Source organism: Haemaphysalis longicornis, unplaced genomic scaffold (assembly GCF_048455015.1).
Source record: "Haemaphysalis longicornis isolate Haplotype H1 unplaced genomic scaffold, Haemaphysalis longicornis Haplotype H1 scaffold_5, whole genome shotgun sequence".
In the NCBI taxonomy this organism is placed as follows: Eukaryota; Metazoa; Arthropoda; class Arachnida; order Ixodida; family Ixodidae; genus Haemaphysalis; species Haemaphysalis longicornis.
Window position 1 is genome coordinate 71,854,767 of NW_027526385.1, and position 17,997 is coordinate 71,872,763.

General features: G+C 48.0%; 1 protein-coding gene across 1 annotated transcript in view; it reads right to left on the reverse strand.

Annotated features, from left to right (window-relative positions):
* The window catches only part of LOC144139760 (uncharacterized), a 119,600-nt gene that overhangs the window by 59,619 nt on the left and 41,984 nt on the right, over nucleotides 1–17,997 (reverse strand). The window contains exon 6 of the mRNA XM_077672023.1: nucleotides 6,463–6,539. Coding sequence (XP_077528149.1) covers nucleotides 6,463–6,539 — 77 coding nt within the window. The remainder of the gene's footprint in view (nucleotides 1–6,462; nucleotides 6,540–17,997) is intronic.

The following is a 17,997-nucleotide window of genomic DNA, read 5'->3' on the forward strand; positions in this document are numbered from 1 at the left end:
ATCGACATTGGCAACACCGTGAGTTGTAGCACGCATGATTAGTGATATCAAACTCGGCCTGGTGGCTTCAGTGAAGAGACTGTGGTCAATAGCCCTGTACAGAAGACATATATCAAACTCCTCGAGTACTTCAGTTGCTGTACAATCGAACTATTACTTAGCCCTTGGTTGGTATATATTTTCGATATTGTTTGCCTAAATTGTTATGACCAGCAGTGTAAATTATGGAGAATTCATGACCGAGTGCAAAACGTGTACGTTTGAGTTGGTGTCTTTCTTATCAATGTATCACCCTTGCAAGAACGATTCACACCTTCCATTGCTGTTAACAAAATGTCAATGTTTTCCTTAGTGGCACTGTTCCTGATAAAGAATAATGCAATGAAGTTAATGTTAACGAAATTCAATGTAATAGTGCTTATGAAAGTTCCAAAATGTAGCAGCTCATGCAGCTGTAATATTTCGCAAGAGTAGGACAGTTTGTAAATGTAGTCATGGGTAATTGGCTGCCTTTCTTGTAATCCTTACCTGCAGCATCGAATCGTGTTTTGAGCTGTGTATATAGTGAAAGAGCACCCAACTCAATTGTATACCCTTCTGTGTGCTGTAGAGTGAGCTTTCAATAAGGGTGTTTGCTTTCCGGACCGTGTATAATTGCCACATGCGCGTGAAAGCGTCCATCCGCGCGCGCGCACTTCGAGCACCGAGCCGAGCGCTTATCTAGGAACACGATCGGAGGTCAGCGTCAACTGCAGGTGCGCAAGAAGAGCGCGGAGAGAACAGGGGCTCAGGTACAAAAGGTTAGCTTCTACCACATGTGCGTCAGATTCCCCAGCGCCGCAGGCCAGCCCCGCCCACGGAGCGAAACCATCGGCCGCCTGCCAAGCAGTCGGAACGAGGGGAGGGGGAAAAACGAAGAAATCCACCTCGCATGAAGTCGCGCACAAAGAGGTAGAGACGTCACGGTGCTGTGTCCAAGGAGGTTCAAAAATTGCAATTTTTTAAATCTCTTTGGCTGCGCCCCTGCTTAGGGGGTGTGGTCGGCTTGGGCCCCTACGGGATATGGTTTGGGAATACGCGGCCGGGCGTGGCCGGGCAGTAAAAAATTACACCATCTTCCCGTGGGGAACCCTGATGAGGATGCGAAGCATCGTGGCGGTTCCGTGTGGTTCCATTGTGTGGCCGTTATGTTGAGTGATCTGGTGTTTACTAGCGCCAGAGGGAATTCCGCGTCCGGGTCCACACCGGTGGCAAAGGCACGCAAGTGCTGTTGTGTTACGGTGAGTAGGCGGTGGTTCTCGAGGCGCCGAAACTCGCCAATCATGTTCTTGTCGATGTTGTCTCTGTGGTAGAATCGGTAGTCTCCGTCAGCTTTGGTGAGGTAAAGGTTGTTGAAATCGGTGCACTGGCTGAGAGCAATGTACACTCCCTCCTCTTCGCAGCTTTGTCTTCTCGTTCTTCTTCTTCTTCGGCGGTTCCCCTACGGGAAGATGGCGAACCTATCTCGTGATGGATTCTTTGGTTGGCCAATCCCTAGGGGCATCCTGCCACAATCACCATCAGAGGCGCTGCGGACGGGGCTGGTTCAGCTGCAAGGCGCGTGGCGCTTCCCGCCACAGCTTTCCCACGGGAAATTCAGCATCCCCCTCTAAAGTTTTCAATTCGTCGTTTCCGTTGACGTTCAGCTTCGCGTGCCTTCGTTGTATCAGTAGCTTCTTGACGTAGTTTGAATGAGTCAAGGACATAAGGCGCGTTCGTAGCACTTTATCCTGTCCCGGATTTGTAGCGTAGTGGGAAGAGCACCGCGTACCTCCCGTTGCGGCCAGAGAGTCCTGGGATCGAAACCGGGCGCCGCTAACTATTTCTTTTTTATATAGTGTAGTATTGCGGAGCTGTGGGTGTAAGGAGGAGAGTTGCGCATGCGCAGTGAGCGTGTGGACGGCGCCGCCTTCAACGACGGAGGACCAGGCGAGCCTAAGAATTGCTCCGCGTTTAAAACAAACGATAAATAAACAAACAAACGCATACACGGTTCGCGGCAATATTGCGAAGTGCGTTATCTTTGCTTCGCGTTCGGAACGACGCCAGTCGCGAGAAGCCGCAGAGCAGGGAGGACAAGCTGCGACTACCATAGTTGACCGACAGAAAGCGCATAAACAACAAAAGGGTAGTGCCCAGGACCCGTAAAAGTGTAAACAAATGTCACGTGATGCGAAAGGACCAATGATCACGGCGGCGGCATAGAACAGTAGGAGAAAAGAGTGCCCATACTCTGTAACCTTATCTAGTGAAACAAGGCTTCACAATAAACTTTTTTTGCAGCCTTTTTCGCTAAAAATAGATAGAATAAGCGGAAAAAGGGTGGGAGCCCATTACAACCTTTTTCTTGAATCTCAACACCCTTTGCCTAGCTCTACACCCTTTTTGTGTGAAAAAAGTTATGTTGATCAACTTCAACACCCTTGGTTTTTCTGAGGGTGTTGAAAGGGTGTAGAGAAGGTGTTCAGCTACTCATTGAATAAGGCCATGCGTGCATGTACAATTGCACTGTAAAGAACAAGACGTTCCTCATGCCCTCGTCTACACGTAAGAAATGTTCAAAAGCAAAACAAAATTGTTCGTCTGCAATGATCGCTCGTTTCCATATACGGTGCACCACATGCCCCAAGTTTAGCTTTGGCGCGTGAAATATGAATTTAAACATATAAAATTAAAAAAAAAAGACTATAGTTGTGTGACGAAAATGGTGTTTACCGACTGGAGTACGCTTGGCTTTTTGTAGGGTGCTGAAATGGTGTGAAATAGGTGCTATTTGCAAAAAAAAGAACGGCGAAGCTGCGGGTCGACCTAGTTTCTTACGATGTTGCTAAGTTTTGCTACGTTTACTAGGCTTTGGTAAGTTATGTTAGGTTTTGAAATGTTCTTGCTAGGCTAGGCTAAGTGCTGAGGGGTGAGGCCAGGGCCCGTTTGCCCGAACGCGATAAGTGTGGGAATAAGTTCTCAACTACGACTTTAGCGCTGTCTAGATAATAAGTCGTTTGCCCGAAACTGATACAAACGCTCGGTTAAGGTAGCGTTTCCGTCGGGTTTTCTGGCAATCGGCTTATTTGCCGTGGCCGACTTCGACTTATTGGCGTCTTATTCGTAAGCGGGAGCTTAATCGGTAACTTATGCGTACGGGCAAACGGGCCCAGGTTTGGGCAGATTTTACAAGGATGTTCCCGTGGGGGATGCCACGGGGTGTCAAAGATCTCAGTGTGGGGGATGTTCCCCCACACTGACAGTGAATCCAAGAGGGAAACAAGCTAGGTTGACCCCCAGCCATGCTGTTTCTCCAGCCTTACACCACCATTGCAAGCTTCGCCAATTTTTTGCGTTTTATAATCCGGAACAGACTTATTACCTTTGAAATGGTATAGTAAGAGGAGCGCATACGCTTGCACCTCTTGTGATCACACTCGAACAGGATCTAAAGCCAGCCTCACTGTTATAATAGCTTACCTCTGGTCCCTTTGCAGGGGGCTCAGTTTTTTCTGTCTTTTTTTTCTAACGCCACTGAACCTAGTTCAAGCTTAAACAGCTTCACTTGTAATAAACTAAGCCAATTTATATTGTGTGAAACATCGTGAAGTACAAAACATACTCCGCTTGTAGTAAATGTTCGGTCCACCCGTGTAAATTCGGACCAACGTTCAAAGTTGAACAGGATGGCAAGTTTGGCGAGCTGGTGTTGATTAATCTTGAAAATTGGTGCGGAAAGACGTTGACTAAGAAGAGAAATACACAGGGCGACGCGCTACTAGCAACTGGCAACATTTATTGAGAAACAAATATATAGGGCGACCAACCGACATAATTCAACTGATTAAGACTTATACAAAGGTTATCAATAAACATTACCCCAGACATAAAAAATACAACCCACAATATCCTATCACCGTACGTGTCGCCCGAGAAACGCCAACTCTGCTTCTTGCAGTCTGACTGAAGGATGACTCACGCGCATCGACCCGTCCCGGCTGATATTACAAGCTTCTATTACCTCCCCTTGTGTCCTTGGACGTCTCTTACACCCTTTTTCTCAGTTGGTGGTCTTTTCTTACACCCTTTTTCTTGCACCCTTTATCCTTGGACTCTTTTTCTTAGTTTCCAACACCGAAATTTGCAGCTTTTCACCCTTTTGGAAAAAGGGGTGTTGGAATAGTGAACACCCTTCTTGAAGGGCGTTGAGATGGCGGGAAATGTTTGGTATTCACCAAAATTCTATGCCTTACTGAACAGAATAACTACCTCGCCATTAAAAAGGTTTTGCAAATCCTCATGCTGATTTGTATATGCTCACATCAAAATGCATAATTTCTAAATTAGCGTTAAAGTACCGTATTATTTCGACAAGCCCACCGACTCTATCTGTGAACTATTCTCTGCTGGCTATAAAAGCAAGATGTATTTTCAAGTAAGTGTGTAGTCGCTGTCCGCATGCATCCCGTTTTTTTCCTGTTCAATTCATTTGATGGTCAAGTGTGACTTGTGCGTGTTAAATGCGCCTGTCATGCGCCATCCACAGCGTCGCGAGTAGCTCCGCTGCCCACACCCTTATTTCAGGGTGTTTAGCAACCGTACACGCTTTTTCTAGGGCAGTGGTTCTCATATGGGGGTCCGCGGACCCCAGGGGGTCCTCGAGAGCATTTGAGGGGTCCGCGAAGCCTCATCCAAAACTCCCCCCCCACCCCTCACATTTTTCCCTCCATTTTGCTAGAACTGGCTGGCAATGCCAAAAGGTGGCTTCGCCGCGTGACATGTACGTTTAGTTTTTCCGCGTAGCGCATACTTAACATCGGCTTTTTGCACAACACGCCAGCTATGAAAAAAAAAACAGAGACAAAAAAGGCGGCATATAGGTGTTAAGACGACTTTTAGATTCAATAGAACATTGTTTAACATTGTGGCGCGCATCGTCATAGAAGTCAAGCACAAAAGGTGGGCATCGAGCAAGTGTGTGCGCGTTGTACGTGTGTGTGTGTGGGGGGTAAGCTACAAGTTCAAATTGTGGGACACTATGGCACCGATCGGCATGTATTTCATCGTGGGGTCCCCCATCAATTTCGCAAGCCTGAAAGGGGTCCCCGGTTGAGTCATGCCTGAGAACCACTGTTCTAGGGTATGAACACGAACACCCTTTTTTCGTCCTCCCACTCTTCTTAGCCAAAACACCTTTTAAAGGTGTTAACCATGGGACAAGATTCTTACACTTTTTTCGGCCAAAAAGGGTGTAAGAAAGTTTAGTGTGTAGGGAGACGCGTGGCAAAGCCAAGTTTATAGGTAGCTTAGGGAGAAGTGAGGGTAAGACGGCTTCCCCTCATTCCCCACGAGCAACCCTCCCCCCTGGGTTGCGCCTGCTCGCGTTGTTACCATGACAATTACAAAGCCTCCTGGCTCAACAAGTCGGCGGCATTGCCATGGCAATTACAACTCCTTTATGCCCACCCAGCACCGCTAGGTGAGTATTTGGCGCTAATCCCAGAATTAGCGGGGACGCGTCATCGAGAATCAAGCGCAGCGAACAGCGATTCTCTGTTCGTGTTCCGGCACACCTGTTTGACAAACCTGGCCGCCAAGAGGCAGCCTTACAAGCGCCATCTACTGATTCTCTTAGAATACTCCTATTGTCCTGGTCAACTGCTAACATGACTCCGCTGTTCGGCCTCAGTTACCTAGGTATAGTCGTGGGTTTTCACACTAGCGGCCTTCGTTCGAGCCACAGTGGTTTAATTGCTTCGCGAAAACTACTGCTTTTTTACTGCCACGTGTTCTCTTAGGTCCATTTCACGAATTCTTTCCGAAAATGAAGGTAGTTTGGTACCTTTTGGTTAGGTTTAGCCCACCAACTCGTTGATTGGTTCGGCGATTCTTCAAGTACGGTTCAAAAATAAGGGCGCACTTGAAGTGCATGTGCGCGGCCACGTTTGTCAAATACCGTAGTTATTAGACTATAAGGCGTTGTTTTCCTTCAAAATCCGTAGTCTCAGTCATACACCACCTTATATTCAAAGCTCAGTATACATATATATATATATATATATATATATATATATATTGTGAGCGCTTACTCGTGTACTCGTAGACTCGTGGAACTGTCGTAGACCATGCCTATTCACCGTCCACCGCTGTGGCCAATCTCTCACCTGTACATAACCATTATAATCGTCATCTGTACATGATCATCATCATGAGTGTCTGAGTTGTGGAGTCACGATCCGACGAGTAAAGGTGGAACCGCTCGATCTGCTGCCTTCCTGAGAGAAGCGTCCTGTCTCCTTACAAGTGGTGAAGGTTGCGCTTTCTCCCGGCCTCTACCTAGTCCAGCTACACCCCTGGAGCTCCGTTCCGGCCGCCTTTTGTCGGCGCGAAGCCCTCCGATGGAGCGAGAGAGCGCCCCGAATGCACCCGCTTCTGCCTCACAGCCATTCCTGGTGACCTGCCACCAGCGCGAACCCCCGTTCTTCCTTGGCCTTCGTGGTGACGACGTCGAAGACTGGCTGGAACAATACAACAGGGTCAGCCAGTTTAACAGGTGGGACGACGGATTTAAGCTTCAAAATGTCGGATTCCACCTGACCAAAGTTGCCGAGACATGGTATTTGAATAACAAGGACAGGTTGACTGATTGGGCTACATTCACCGAAGAGCTTCGCAAGGCTTTCGGCGTATCGTCCGCTCGCGTGGATGTAGCAAAGAAGGCACTTGAAACCCGCATGCAGCATCCCGATGAAACGTCCGCGTCGTATATCGAGGATGTCCTCGCTCTTTGCCGTCGCGTTAGCCCAGATATGTCGGAAGGCGACAAAGTCAAGCACGTCCTTAAGGGAATTGCTGATTTTGCCTTTAACGCCCTCGCGCTGCAAAATCCATCAAGCGTAAATGACATCAGGGCCGCGTGTCAGCGCTTTGACCAACTTCACTCGATCCGCCTACAGCCGACTACGGGACTCGCTCGTCTTCCGCCAGAGCCAGAGTTGCGAGCTTTGATACGCAGCATCATCCGCGAGGAGCTCCAGCAACAAAGCTCCCTCAACTCCTGTGCTCACGGGGACCGCTGCTCCCAGCCAGCAACTGATTTGCGAGAAGTCATCAAAGAAGAGTTGGCGTCAATGACTGGCAGTCCTCGCAACTGTCATCCAGTTGCTCCCATCGGTGCTTCTTACGCGGACGCACTGCAACGACCACCCGTTGTGCCAGTGGACCTTCCGTCATCTCCGACCATGCTCGGCCAGTTAGCAGCCATCTCGCCCCGACGTTCCGTGCAGAGTACTTATTCAAACTGGCGGCCACGCTTCGCCGTTCGTTCCAACGAACGCCCGGTTTGCTTCTACGGCGGCATTCGAGGCCATATCGCGCGTTTCTGCCGACGACGTCTGCAAGATGAACGGAGAGGCTACGCACCTTACGAACATGACGTCCGCTTCAACTACACCCTTCAAAGACCTGCCTACTCTCCTGGACAGCACTCTCCGTCCCCTCAAGATTTAATGGACCGTTGGCGCAAAGGTCGTGACTCGCGACGTCGTTCACCCACGCCTCCCCGTCGTTTTGTGTCGCCCATTCGCCCCGTGTCTCGTGACCCTGACCTCCAACCGGAAAACTAGGCGCTGCAGTTTGTGGAGGGAAAACTTCATCGTTTGGACTGACTGAAACTCCTCCAGAGCACCCGTCAAATGTTTTATCTGTGGAAGTGGAAGGAATTTGTGTGCAAGCCTTAGTTGACACCGGAGCCAGCCTTTCTGTATGGATTCTAATCTGTGTGCTCGTCTACGAAAAGTGAAGACCCCTTACTCTGGCCCTTCGTTATTTAATGCAAACGGACATGTTATGCGGCCTGTCGCAAGTTGTACTGCACAAGTCTTCATCGGGAAAGATCGTCATCACATCCGATTTGCGGTCCTATCACAGTGCTCTCATGAACTGATTTTGGGATGGGACTTTCTGTCCTCAGCTTCCGCCGTTATATCCTGTCGCCATCCAGCTATTCAAATTACAGATACAGATTTTACAGCTGCTGCGAACTTGCGGCATCAGTTTTTAACTCTGCATGCTGACCACGTCCTCCCGCCCGGTTGCGAAGAAGTCCTGTAGGTTTCATCGGACAACATTTTTGAAGGTGACGTGATAGCTTCTCCTGCGAGCCGCTTGATTCCCCGAGGAATCGCCATGTCTACCTGCCTCGTTCGCTTTTCGCGGGGATTTGCAGCTCTGGCAGCGCTCAACACCACCAATGAGCCCATATTGCTACGTAAGGGCATGACCGTTGCCTCAGTAGTCGACAGCGAGCCTCTTTCGATCTTGTCTGACACCGGTACACCTTCGCTCACGCGGCATCGTGCCCCCTCGGATGATGTGCCTGGCATTGCTGCCACTGTTAGCCCAGATCTCACGGCGGCGCAGAGGGAACGATTGCTGACCGTTCTGCGGAAGCACAGCGCATCCTTCGACGTGACTTCCAGTACACTGAAACGTACGTCGGTCGCCGCGCATCGGATTCAAACCGACGGCTCGGCCATTGTACGCCGTCGCCCGTACCGAGTATCTTCGCACGAACGAAAAATTATAGAAGAACAAGTTTCCGACATGCTAAAGCGCGATGTCATACGCCCCTCATCAAGTTCGTGGTCATCGCCGGTTGTGCTTGTGCAGAAGAAGGATGGTTCAGTTCGATTCTGAGTTGACTACCGTGCGTTAAATAAGATAACTCGTAAGGATGTATACCCGATGCCTCGCATTGATGACGCGTTGGACAGTCTCCAAGGGGCAGAATATTTCTCTAGTCTTGACCTACGCTCTGGATATTGGCAGATCCCGATGCACGAAGAGGACAAAGAAAAAACTGCCTTCGCTACACCAGATGGGCTCTACGAATTCAACGTGATGCCCTTTGGTCTGTGTAACGCTCCGGCTACATTTGAGCGAATGATGGACACTGTGCTCCGTGGGCTCAAATGGAAAAGCTGTCTTTGCTATCTGGACGACATCGTTGTTTTTTCAACTACGTTTCATCAACACCTGCAACGTCTAGATGAAGTGCTTACGTGCCTCTCAAATGCAGGGCTGCAGCTGAATACAAAAAAGTGCACTTTCGCCAGCAAATCTATAAAAGTATTGGGACACGTCGTCAGCAAAAATGGAATCCAACCCGACCCAGAGAAAATTTCCGCCGTTCTAAATTTTCCCCGTCCACTACAACAGAAAAACCTTCGCAGCTTCCTCGGGCTAGCATCATATTTTCACCGCTTCATCCGAAATTTCGCGACTATTGCTTCTCCCCTGAACCACCTCCTGCGCCCTGGCATCGCTTTTGATTGGAATGATGAGTGCGAACGGGCTTTCCAGTTCCTTAAAGTCGCCCTAACATCGAATCCAGTGCTTGCCTATTTTGATGATGCTGCGCCAACAATTCTGCACACAGACGCCAGTGGCCAGGGCATCGGAGCAGTCTTGCTACAACTTGACTGTCATCAGCGGGAGCGAGTAGTCGCCTATGCTAGTCGGTCCGAGCAGAACTACACCATTACAGAGCAGGAGTGCCTCGCTGTTGTGTGGGCCATTCAAAAGTTCCGTCCTTACTTATACGGCAGGCATTTTACGGTCGTCACGGACCACCACGCGTTATGCTGGTTATCCACGCTCAAGAACCTCTCCGGACGCCTGGGACGTTGGATTCTCCGTCTCCAGCAGTATAATTTTACCGTCGCCTACAAGTCGGGAAAGAAGCACATAGACGCAGACGCCCTTTCACGATGCCCTTTGCCGCAGTCGTCTGCCTCTACCTTCCCTGCAAACCACGCCACTCTATCGGTCACACCTATTCTTCATGCAATGGTTGATAATCCAGCTAACCTGCCGGAACTCCAGCGAAGCGACACTTATTGTCGCACAATAATGGACAGGATGCAAGGCTCCACACCACCTCCCAACAGTCGCCTACGTCGACAGCTAAGGAATTTCCGGCTTGTGGATGGAGTCCTCCATCGCTGCAGTCATCACCCTGAAGGCAGCAGGTGGGTCCCCGTTGTACCTCAGCTGCTGCGGAGAGCCATCTTAGAGGCGTTTCATGATGACGCCACGGCAGGACATCTTGGTTTCGCGAAAACCTACGACCGCATCCGTAGTCGCTACTTTTGGCCTGGACTCTCCACAAACGTGGCCAAGTATACTTCCTCTTGTGCCAAATGCCAACACCGGAAGCGCAGCACGTCACCTGCACCCGGTCCGCTACAGCCACTTCCTTGTCCGTCAATACCTTTTGAATCGGTGGGCATTGATCTGTACGGACCGCTTCCATGCACACCAGCCGGCTACCGCTGGATTGTGACTGCGGTTGATCAGTTAACCCGATACGCCGAGACATCACCCCTAAGATCTGGATGCGCCCAAGAAATCGCCGATTTTGTTCTACAATGCATCGTGTTGCGTCACGGTGCACCTCGCGTGCTTTTGAGCGACCGAGGCAGGGCCTTTTTATCTCAAGTTCTTGCCGAAGTGCTAAGAGCTGCCAATACCGTTCATAAAACGAGTAGCAGCTACCACCCGCAGACTAACGGCCTTACCGAACGATTTCATAGGACTCTCTCCGACATGCTGTCAATGTATATTAAGCCAGACCACACCAACTGGGACCACGTTCTCCCTTTTGTAACATTTGCCTATAATGCGGCTGTTCAGCGCACCACCAGCTATTCACCTTTCTTCCTCGTTTTTGGCCTTTCCCCTTCCTTTGTTATGGACACTGCTTCCTTCACTGCTCCGGTGTCCCCTGCAACTCCGTTTTCCGACCAATTCATCTCACGGGTCAATCACTGCCGTCAGCTCGCCCGCCTGAACACTGAAGCCACGCAGCAACAACGGAAAACCCAGTATGATGCCACTCACCGCGACGTCCATTTCCGCCCTGGCGATAAGGTGTTACTCTGGACGCCAATCCGCTCACCTGGCTTGTGCGAGAAGTTTTTGCACCGGTATATTGGCCCCTACATCGTCACCGAGCAAACTTCTCCGGTAAATTATCGAGTGTCCCCGGCAACTGTCTCCACAGACCGTCGCAGGCGCGCAAGTGAAATTGTGCACGTTTCTCGCATGAAGCGTTTTATCCACCGTGCATCTTAAATTCCCGCGGCCCGGCGGCCGCTTCCAACCACGAGGGGGGAAAATGGGAGCGCTTACTCGTGTACTCGTAGACTCGTGGAACTGTCGTAGACCATGCCTATTCACCGTCCACCGCTGTGGCCAATCTCTCACCTGTACATAACCATTATAATCGTCATCTGTACATGATCATCATCATGAGTTTCTGAGTTGTGGAGTCACGATCCGACGAGTAAAGGTGGAACCGCTCGATCTGCTGCCTTCCTGAGAGAAGCGTCCTGTCTCCTTACAATATATATATATATATATAGTTAGGAAATCAGGGACTCGTTAGGGAAATACAGAAAGATAGGTCGGCAGTCTACAACGCCAAAGGAGGCATAGGGGTGTTGTTAGGCTCTTTTTTTACTATGGTTGATGAAGTTAACATTTTTTCAATATAAGGAAGAAAGAAAGAAAGAAAGAAAGAAAAACACGCGCCCAGAGTGGGGACCGAACCCACGCCTTTCGATTAGATCTCGAATGCCTTACCAATTCGGCTATCTGGGCGACTGTGTTATCCTTCACTTTCTGGGGTATTTATATTCACTAGAACTGTATCGAACGCTTGAGGGTGGTAGCCAGCGCCACTCTGACTGGACGGGGAGAAGGGGACATTCTTTTTCAACCCCCGGGGCGTGACTCGCATGTCTACAGCCTATCATGAGCGGGTAACTGGCGGGAAGCCCTCTTATGCTACCTTGGCATCAAGGCTGCCAAAACCGAGACCCTCGCTAGGCTTTCGCAGATTAACATAGTTAGGAAATGAGGGGCTCGTTAGGGAAATACAGAAATATAGGTCGGCAGTCTACAACGCCAAAGGAGGCATATGGGTGTTGTTAGGCTCTTTGAAGTGAAGGAGAACACAGTCGCCCAGATAGCCGAATTGGTAAGGCATTCGAGATCTAATCGAAAGACGTGGGTTCGGTCCCCACTCTGGGCGCGTGGTTTTCTTTCTTTCTTCCTTTCCTTCTTTCTTTCTTTCTTTCTTTCCTTCTTTCTTTCTTCCTTATATTTAAAAAATGTTAACTTCATTAACCATAGTAAAAAAAGAGCCTAACAACACCCCTATGCCTCGTTTGGCGTTGTAGGCTGCCGACCTATCTTTCTCTATATAGGATCGCGAAAGAATTCGATATATCGGTAATTCGATATATAAAATACGCCTATCTGAAGATTATCTGACAACTCCGCACATCACTGAGAGTTTTCTGAAGTCGTGGAAAACGGTAGTTCACCGTTTTGACCCTCAAAGCACAGAAAATCAGAACCGCAGCATGATGTCCACCGCACTTTATTTATCATTGAAATGCCTTTGAGCTTCGCTTGTTTTTTCTTCTGCGTCGTAAAGTCCGCCAAATTGTCTTCAAGATTACAAACACGCACAAATGAGAAAATCAACGCCGTACACTGTGCCACAACAGAGGCGAATAACGCTGACGTAACCTCGGCTGCAGTAGGCGGTTTGGAACGTTGTCAGGCACTGAGTGCCGTTATCTTCAGTATCCGAACCGAACACCTCCCCCATCTGGAGGCGTGCAACGAAGTCGCTTTGCACCCGACACGCTCCGGAATAGCCGGGGCGGGTTGGGCAGCATTCGCATTTCCGTCAACCTTGACGCGTGCATCGCCCTCAAAACTACTGCGAGGAATTCCGAACGGCTTTTCAACCAACATCTTTTCAGCAGCCTGCACCCGACGAATTGCCTCCTCCGTTGCTCCGAAATGAATGCCTTGGACAAAGCAAACCTACAACGCCGCATCGGTCCCCCTGCACGAGCCACCAAACAGCTCAATCACAGAAAAAGAGTGCCTCCGGTCAATTTCTTTTGCTCCTTTATGACCTTTCGCCCCAACCACTATCGGCGTTCTAGCTATCATGGAGCTGCCCCTCGTGCTAGCGTGAAAACAGCTGTTGAAGGCCATCGAAGCGACATAATGCCGCGGACGCCGCCTCTGTCTCACCAAGCCAGGCAGCTCCTGCGATGAGTCAACATTATCATCAACTCCACCCCACCAGAGGAAGCAAACTTTCAGGGGCACCTTCGGCGTGGAATTCGATATATCGAATTTGCCCGTGATCAGGAGTTCGATACACGCGCACAACAGCCCTATACTTTTGCATGAGATTTTCAAGGGGATGTTTGCACTGTTCGAAATAGACAATAATTCGATATATCCGTGTTCAACTGTATATATATATATATATATATATATATATATATATATATATATATATCATCATCATCATCACCAGCCCATCTACGCCCACTGCAGGGCAAAGGCCTCTCCCAGTCTTCTCCAATTACCTCGGTCCTGTGCCAACCGTGACCAATTTATCCCCGCAAACTTCTTGATCTCATCTGCCCATCTAATTTTCTGCCGCCCCCTGCAGCGCTTGCCTTCTCTAGGGATCCACTCTGTTACCCTTAACGACCAGCGGTTATCTTGCCTTCGCATTACATGCCCTGCCCACGTCCATTTCCTCTTCTTAATTTCTACCAATATGTCTTTAACACCAGTTTGCTCCCTGACCCACTCCGCTCTCTTCTTGTCCCTTAATGTTACACCTAGCATTTTCCGCTCCATTGCCCGCTGAGTCGTTCTCAATTTAAGTTGAACCCTCTTAGTCAGCCTCCAAGTTTCTGCCCCGTAGGTGAGTACCGGTAATATGCAGCTGTCATACACTTTCTTCTTCAGCGACAATGGTAGGCTGCTATTCATTATCTGGGAATGTCTGCCATATGCACCCCACCCCATTCTGATTCTTCTAATTATCTCTGCCTCATGGTTGGGATCTGGGGTCACAACTTGGCCTAAGTAGATATATTCGCTTACCACTTCCACTGCCTCGCCACCTATCTCAAACTGCTGTGCTGTCCCGAGGTTATTGATCATTACTTTAGTTTTCTGCATATTAATTTTCAGGCCCACGGTTCTACTCTGTTCGCCCAGTGCAGAAAGCATGCTTTGCAATTCGTCCCCCGAGTTACTTAGCAACGCAACGTCGTCAGCAAATCTGAGGTTACTGAGGTATTCTCCATTAACCCTTACTCCCACCTGTTCTCAATCCAGCGTTCTGAATATTTCTTGTAAGCATGCTGTGAATAACATTGGAGAGATTGCGTCTCCTTGTCTGACACCCTTCCTTATAGGTATTTTACTGCTCTCCCTATGGAGGATGATGGTAGCTGTAGACCCATTGTAGATATCCTCTAGTATTCTTATGTACTGCTCATCTACCCCCTGGTTCCGTAATGCCTGAATGACTGCTAGGGTTTCGACCGAGTCAAATGCTTTCTCATAATCTATGAAGGCTAAATATAGGGGTTCATTATACTCAGCGCACTTCTCTATCACCTGATTGATCGTGTGAATATGGTCCATTGTTGAGTAACCTTTACGGAACCCTGCTTGTTCTTTAGGTTGACTGAAATCTAAGGTTGCAGAGATTCAGTTAGCGATTACCTTTGTAAATACCTTGTAGACGACTGACAGTAAGCTGATCGGCCTGTAATTTTTCAAGTCCATCATGTCGCCTTTCTTATGGATTAGGATGATGTTCGCGTTCTTCCAAGATTCCGGTACCATTGCGGTCATTAGGCATTGCGTATACAGGTTTGCCAGTTTTTCAAGTACAATTTCTCCGCCATCCTTCAAGAGGTCTGCTGTTATCTGATCCTCACCAGGTGCTTTGCCCCCTTTCATTTCTTTCAAAGCCTTCTTTACTTCTTCGGTCGTTACTGGTGGGATGTCTATCTCCTCTGAACTACTGTCTCGTTCGGCATAATCCTGTATGTCCCGGCTACTGTACAGATCTCTATAGAACTCCTCGGCCACTGTGACTATTTTATCCCTATTTGTGATGACATTACCTTGCTTATCCTTAAGTGCATATAGCTGATTTTTCCCCACGCCGAGACGTCTCTTCGCTGCTTTCAGGCTACCTCCGTTTTTTACAACGTATTCGATCCTCTCCATATTATACTTCCGTATGTCAGCTGTCTTCCGCTTATTGATTAACTTCGAGAGCTCGGCTAGTTCTATTCTGTCAGCTGCGGTAGAGATTCTCATGGTTTGCCGTTTCCTGATTAGATCTTTCGTCTCCTGTGAAAGTTTACCAGTATCCTGTCTAGCCATAGTGCCCCCGACTTCTACTGCACATTCCGTGATAATGTGTGTAAGGTTGTCGCTGGCTTCCTGTGTCGTAAGCTCGGCTTCCATGTTAAGGGCGGAATATCAGTTCTGCAGCGCGATCCTGAATTCTTCTACTTTATGTCTTACTGTTAGCTCATTTATTGGCTTCTTTCGTACTAGCTTGTTGCGGTCCCTCCTCAAATCTAGCCTAACTCGAGATCTTACCATACGGTGGTCACTTACACCTTACCCTTCCGAGCACTTCCACATCCTGCACAACGCCAGGGTAATCGCATAATATGAAGTCTATTTCATTTTTGTGCTCCCCATTCGGGCTCCTCCAGGTCCACTTCCGACTCTCCCGTTTACAGAAGAAGGTATTCATTATCCGTAGGTTATTCCGTTCTGCAAACTCAACTAGGAGGTCCCCCCTGCTATTTCTACAGCCCAGACCATAGTTGCCAACTGCCTTGTCTCCAGCCTGATTCTTGCCCACTTTAGCATTGAAGTCCCCCATAACTACGGTATACTGTGTTTTTACTTTAGCCATTGCCGATTCCACATCTTCATAGAAGCGTTCCACTACTTGGTCGTCGTGGCTGGATGTGGGCGCGTAGCCCTGCACCACCTTGAGCTTGTACCTCTTATTGAGCCTAATTACAAGACCTGCGGCCCTTTCGTTAATGCTATAGTATTCGTCTATGTTGCCAGCTATGCTTTTATTGACTAGAAATCCCACTCCCAGTTCTCTTCTGTCCTCTAGACCACGGTAACATAGGACGTGTCCATTTTTCAGCACCGTAAAGGCTTCACCCGTCTTCCTAACCTCGCTAAGCCCTATTACATCCCATTTAATGCCGTCTAGTTCCTCAAACAACACCCCGAGACTTGCTTCGCTAGATAAGGTTCGCGCCTTAAACGTTGCCAGGTTCAGATTCCATTGGCGGCCTATATATATATATATATAACCGACAGGGAAATACTGGCTGCATGCACTGTAATAAACCCCGATGTAAAGAAGTATGCCCACACATGACCACTACACACCGCGCCACCAGCACGGCTTCAGACTACTACGTAAATATAAAAGGTAACTTTAAATATGACTCCGCTAATGTCGTATACCTTCTAGAGTGCACTGTTTGTAGGCAACAATATATTGGCCAAACTGAAACGCCCTTCAGAATACGGTTCAATAATCACCGCTCTCATGCAAAAAGCTGCCCTTATTTGCCCCTGTTAAGGCATGTGAACAGTCCCGGGCATGCATTTGAACATCTTAAAGCAACGATTTTAGAATCCGTCTTGAAAACGCACCACGACCGCGAGGTTCAGGAATCTTATCTCATTTACAAGTTTGGTCAGCCACACTTGGGAATAATGAAAGTTACGGAAAACTAACATGCTTATCCCTCGATTAAAATTGGCGGCCTCGTAATTTTTATAACTATGTTCATTAATCCTACACTTGAGTTTCCCATCATAATTCGCGGAACCTCTCCAAATACAGCACCTTTATTAGCCTAATGCGGCTCAACAATGCCATTTGTCCTGGTGAAGGAGACCTGGTTCCCGCCACCACTTAAGAATGTTTAACCCTTTGTGATCTATAGACCCTACCTATTTCCTGTTCAGTTGCTAGCTTCTGTGAAATGCTCTTTTGTGCCCCGTATCTATTCTCTTCATCCGCGGGGGGCACACCCATTTTCGCTTCCGCCCCAACCAGTCTCCCAAGCCACTGAATACCTTACTGTATACTCTTCCCTTTCTTTTGAAAGCGCGATTGTCCAGTTTCCCGCATTGTCTGAACTTGCAGCCCACGCCGCATACGTTGCCCCGTCATGGTGCAACCTTGAACGCTGCTTTGTTAACACGACCCCTTTCTCTCTGTCGCTCCCCCCCCCCCTTTTTTTTGGTTGTTGTTGTAACATAGGCGTAGCCCGACTGCATGCATACTCTCCGTTTCCGCAACATCTTCCGCTCCTTCTCACAGTTTTCTACAAAGCTATATAAGAAATGTGTTCCAAATGTTTGTGACAGCAAAATCATTTAACTGTACTCTGCTGAAGGCAAGTCCCATTGCCGGTACGTAAGTTAACCTTGTTTGTTATTGTTCTTGCTGTGTATCCGACTCTTTACTTTATATATATATATATATATATATATATATATATATATATATCTGTGTGTGTGTGTGTGTGTGTGTGTGTGTGGCGATTTCTTTTTACTCTCCGAACTGTGCCCTCACCTTATAGCCGTTATGGCCTCGTAATCGAATAAATACCGTACACTTCCAGGAGATTCCATTCGAATATTTGTTTCTGCACGCTACATATATATATATATATATATATATATATATATATATATATATATGTAGCACGCTATATATATATGCATATATATGCACGCTATATATATATATATATATATATATATATATATATATATATATATATATATATATATATATATATATATATATATATCTGTGTGTGTGTGTGTGTGTGTGGCGATTTCTTTTTACTCTCCGAACTGTGCCCTCACCTTATAGCCGTTATGGCCTCGTAATCGAATAAATACCGTACACTTCCAGGAGATTCCATTCGAATATTTGTTTCTGCACGCTACATATATATATATATATATATATATATATGTAGCACGCTATATATATATGCATAT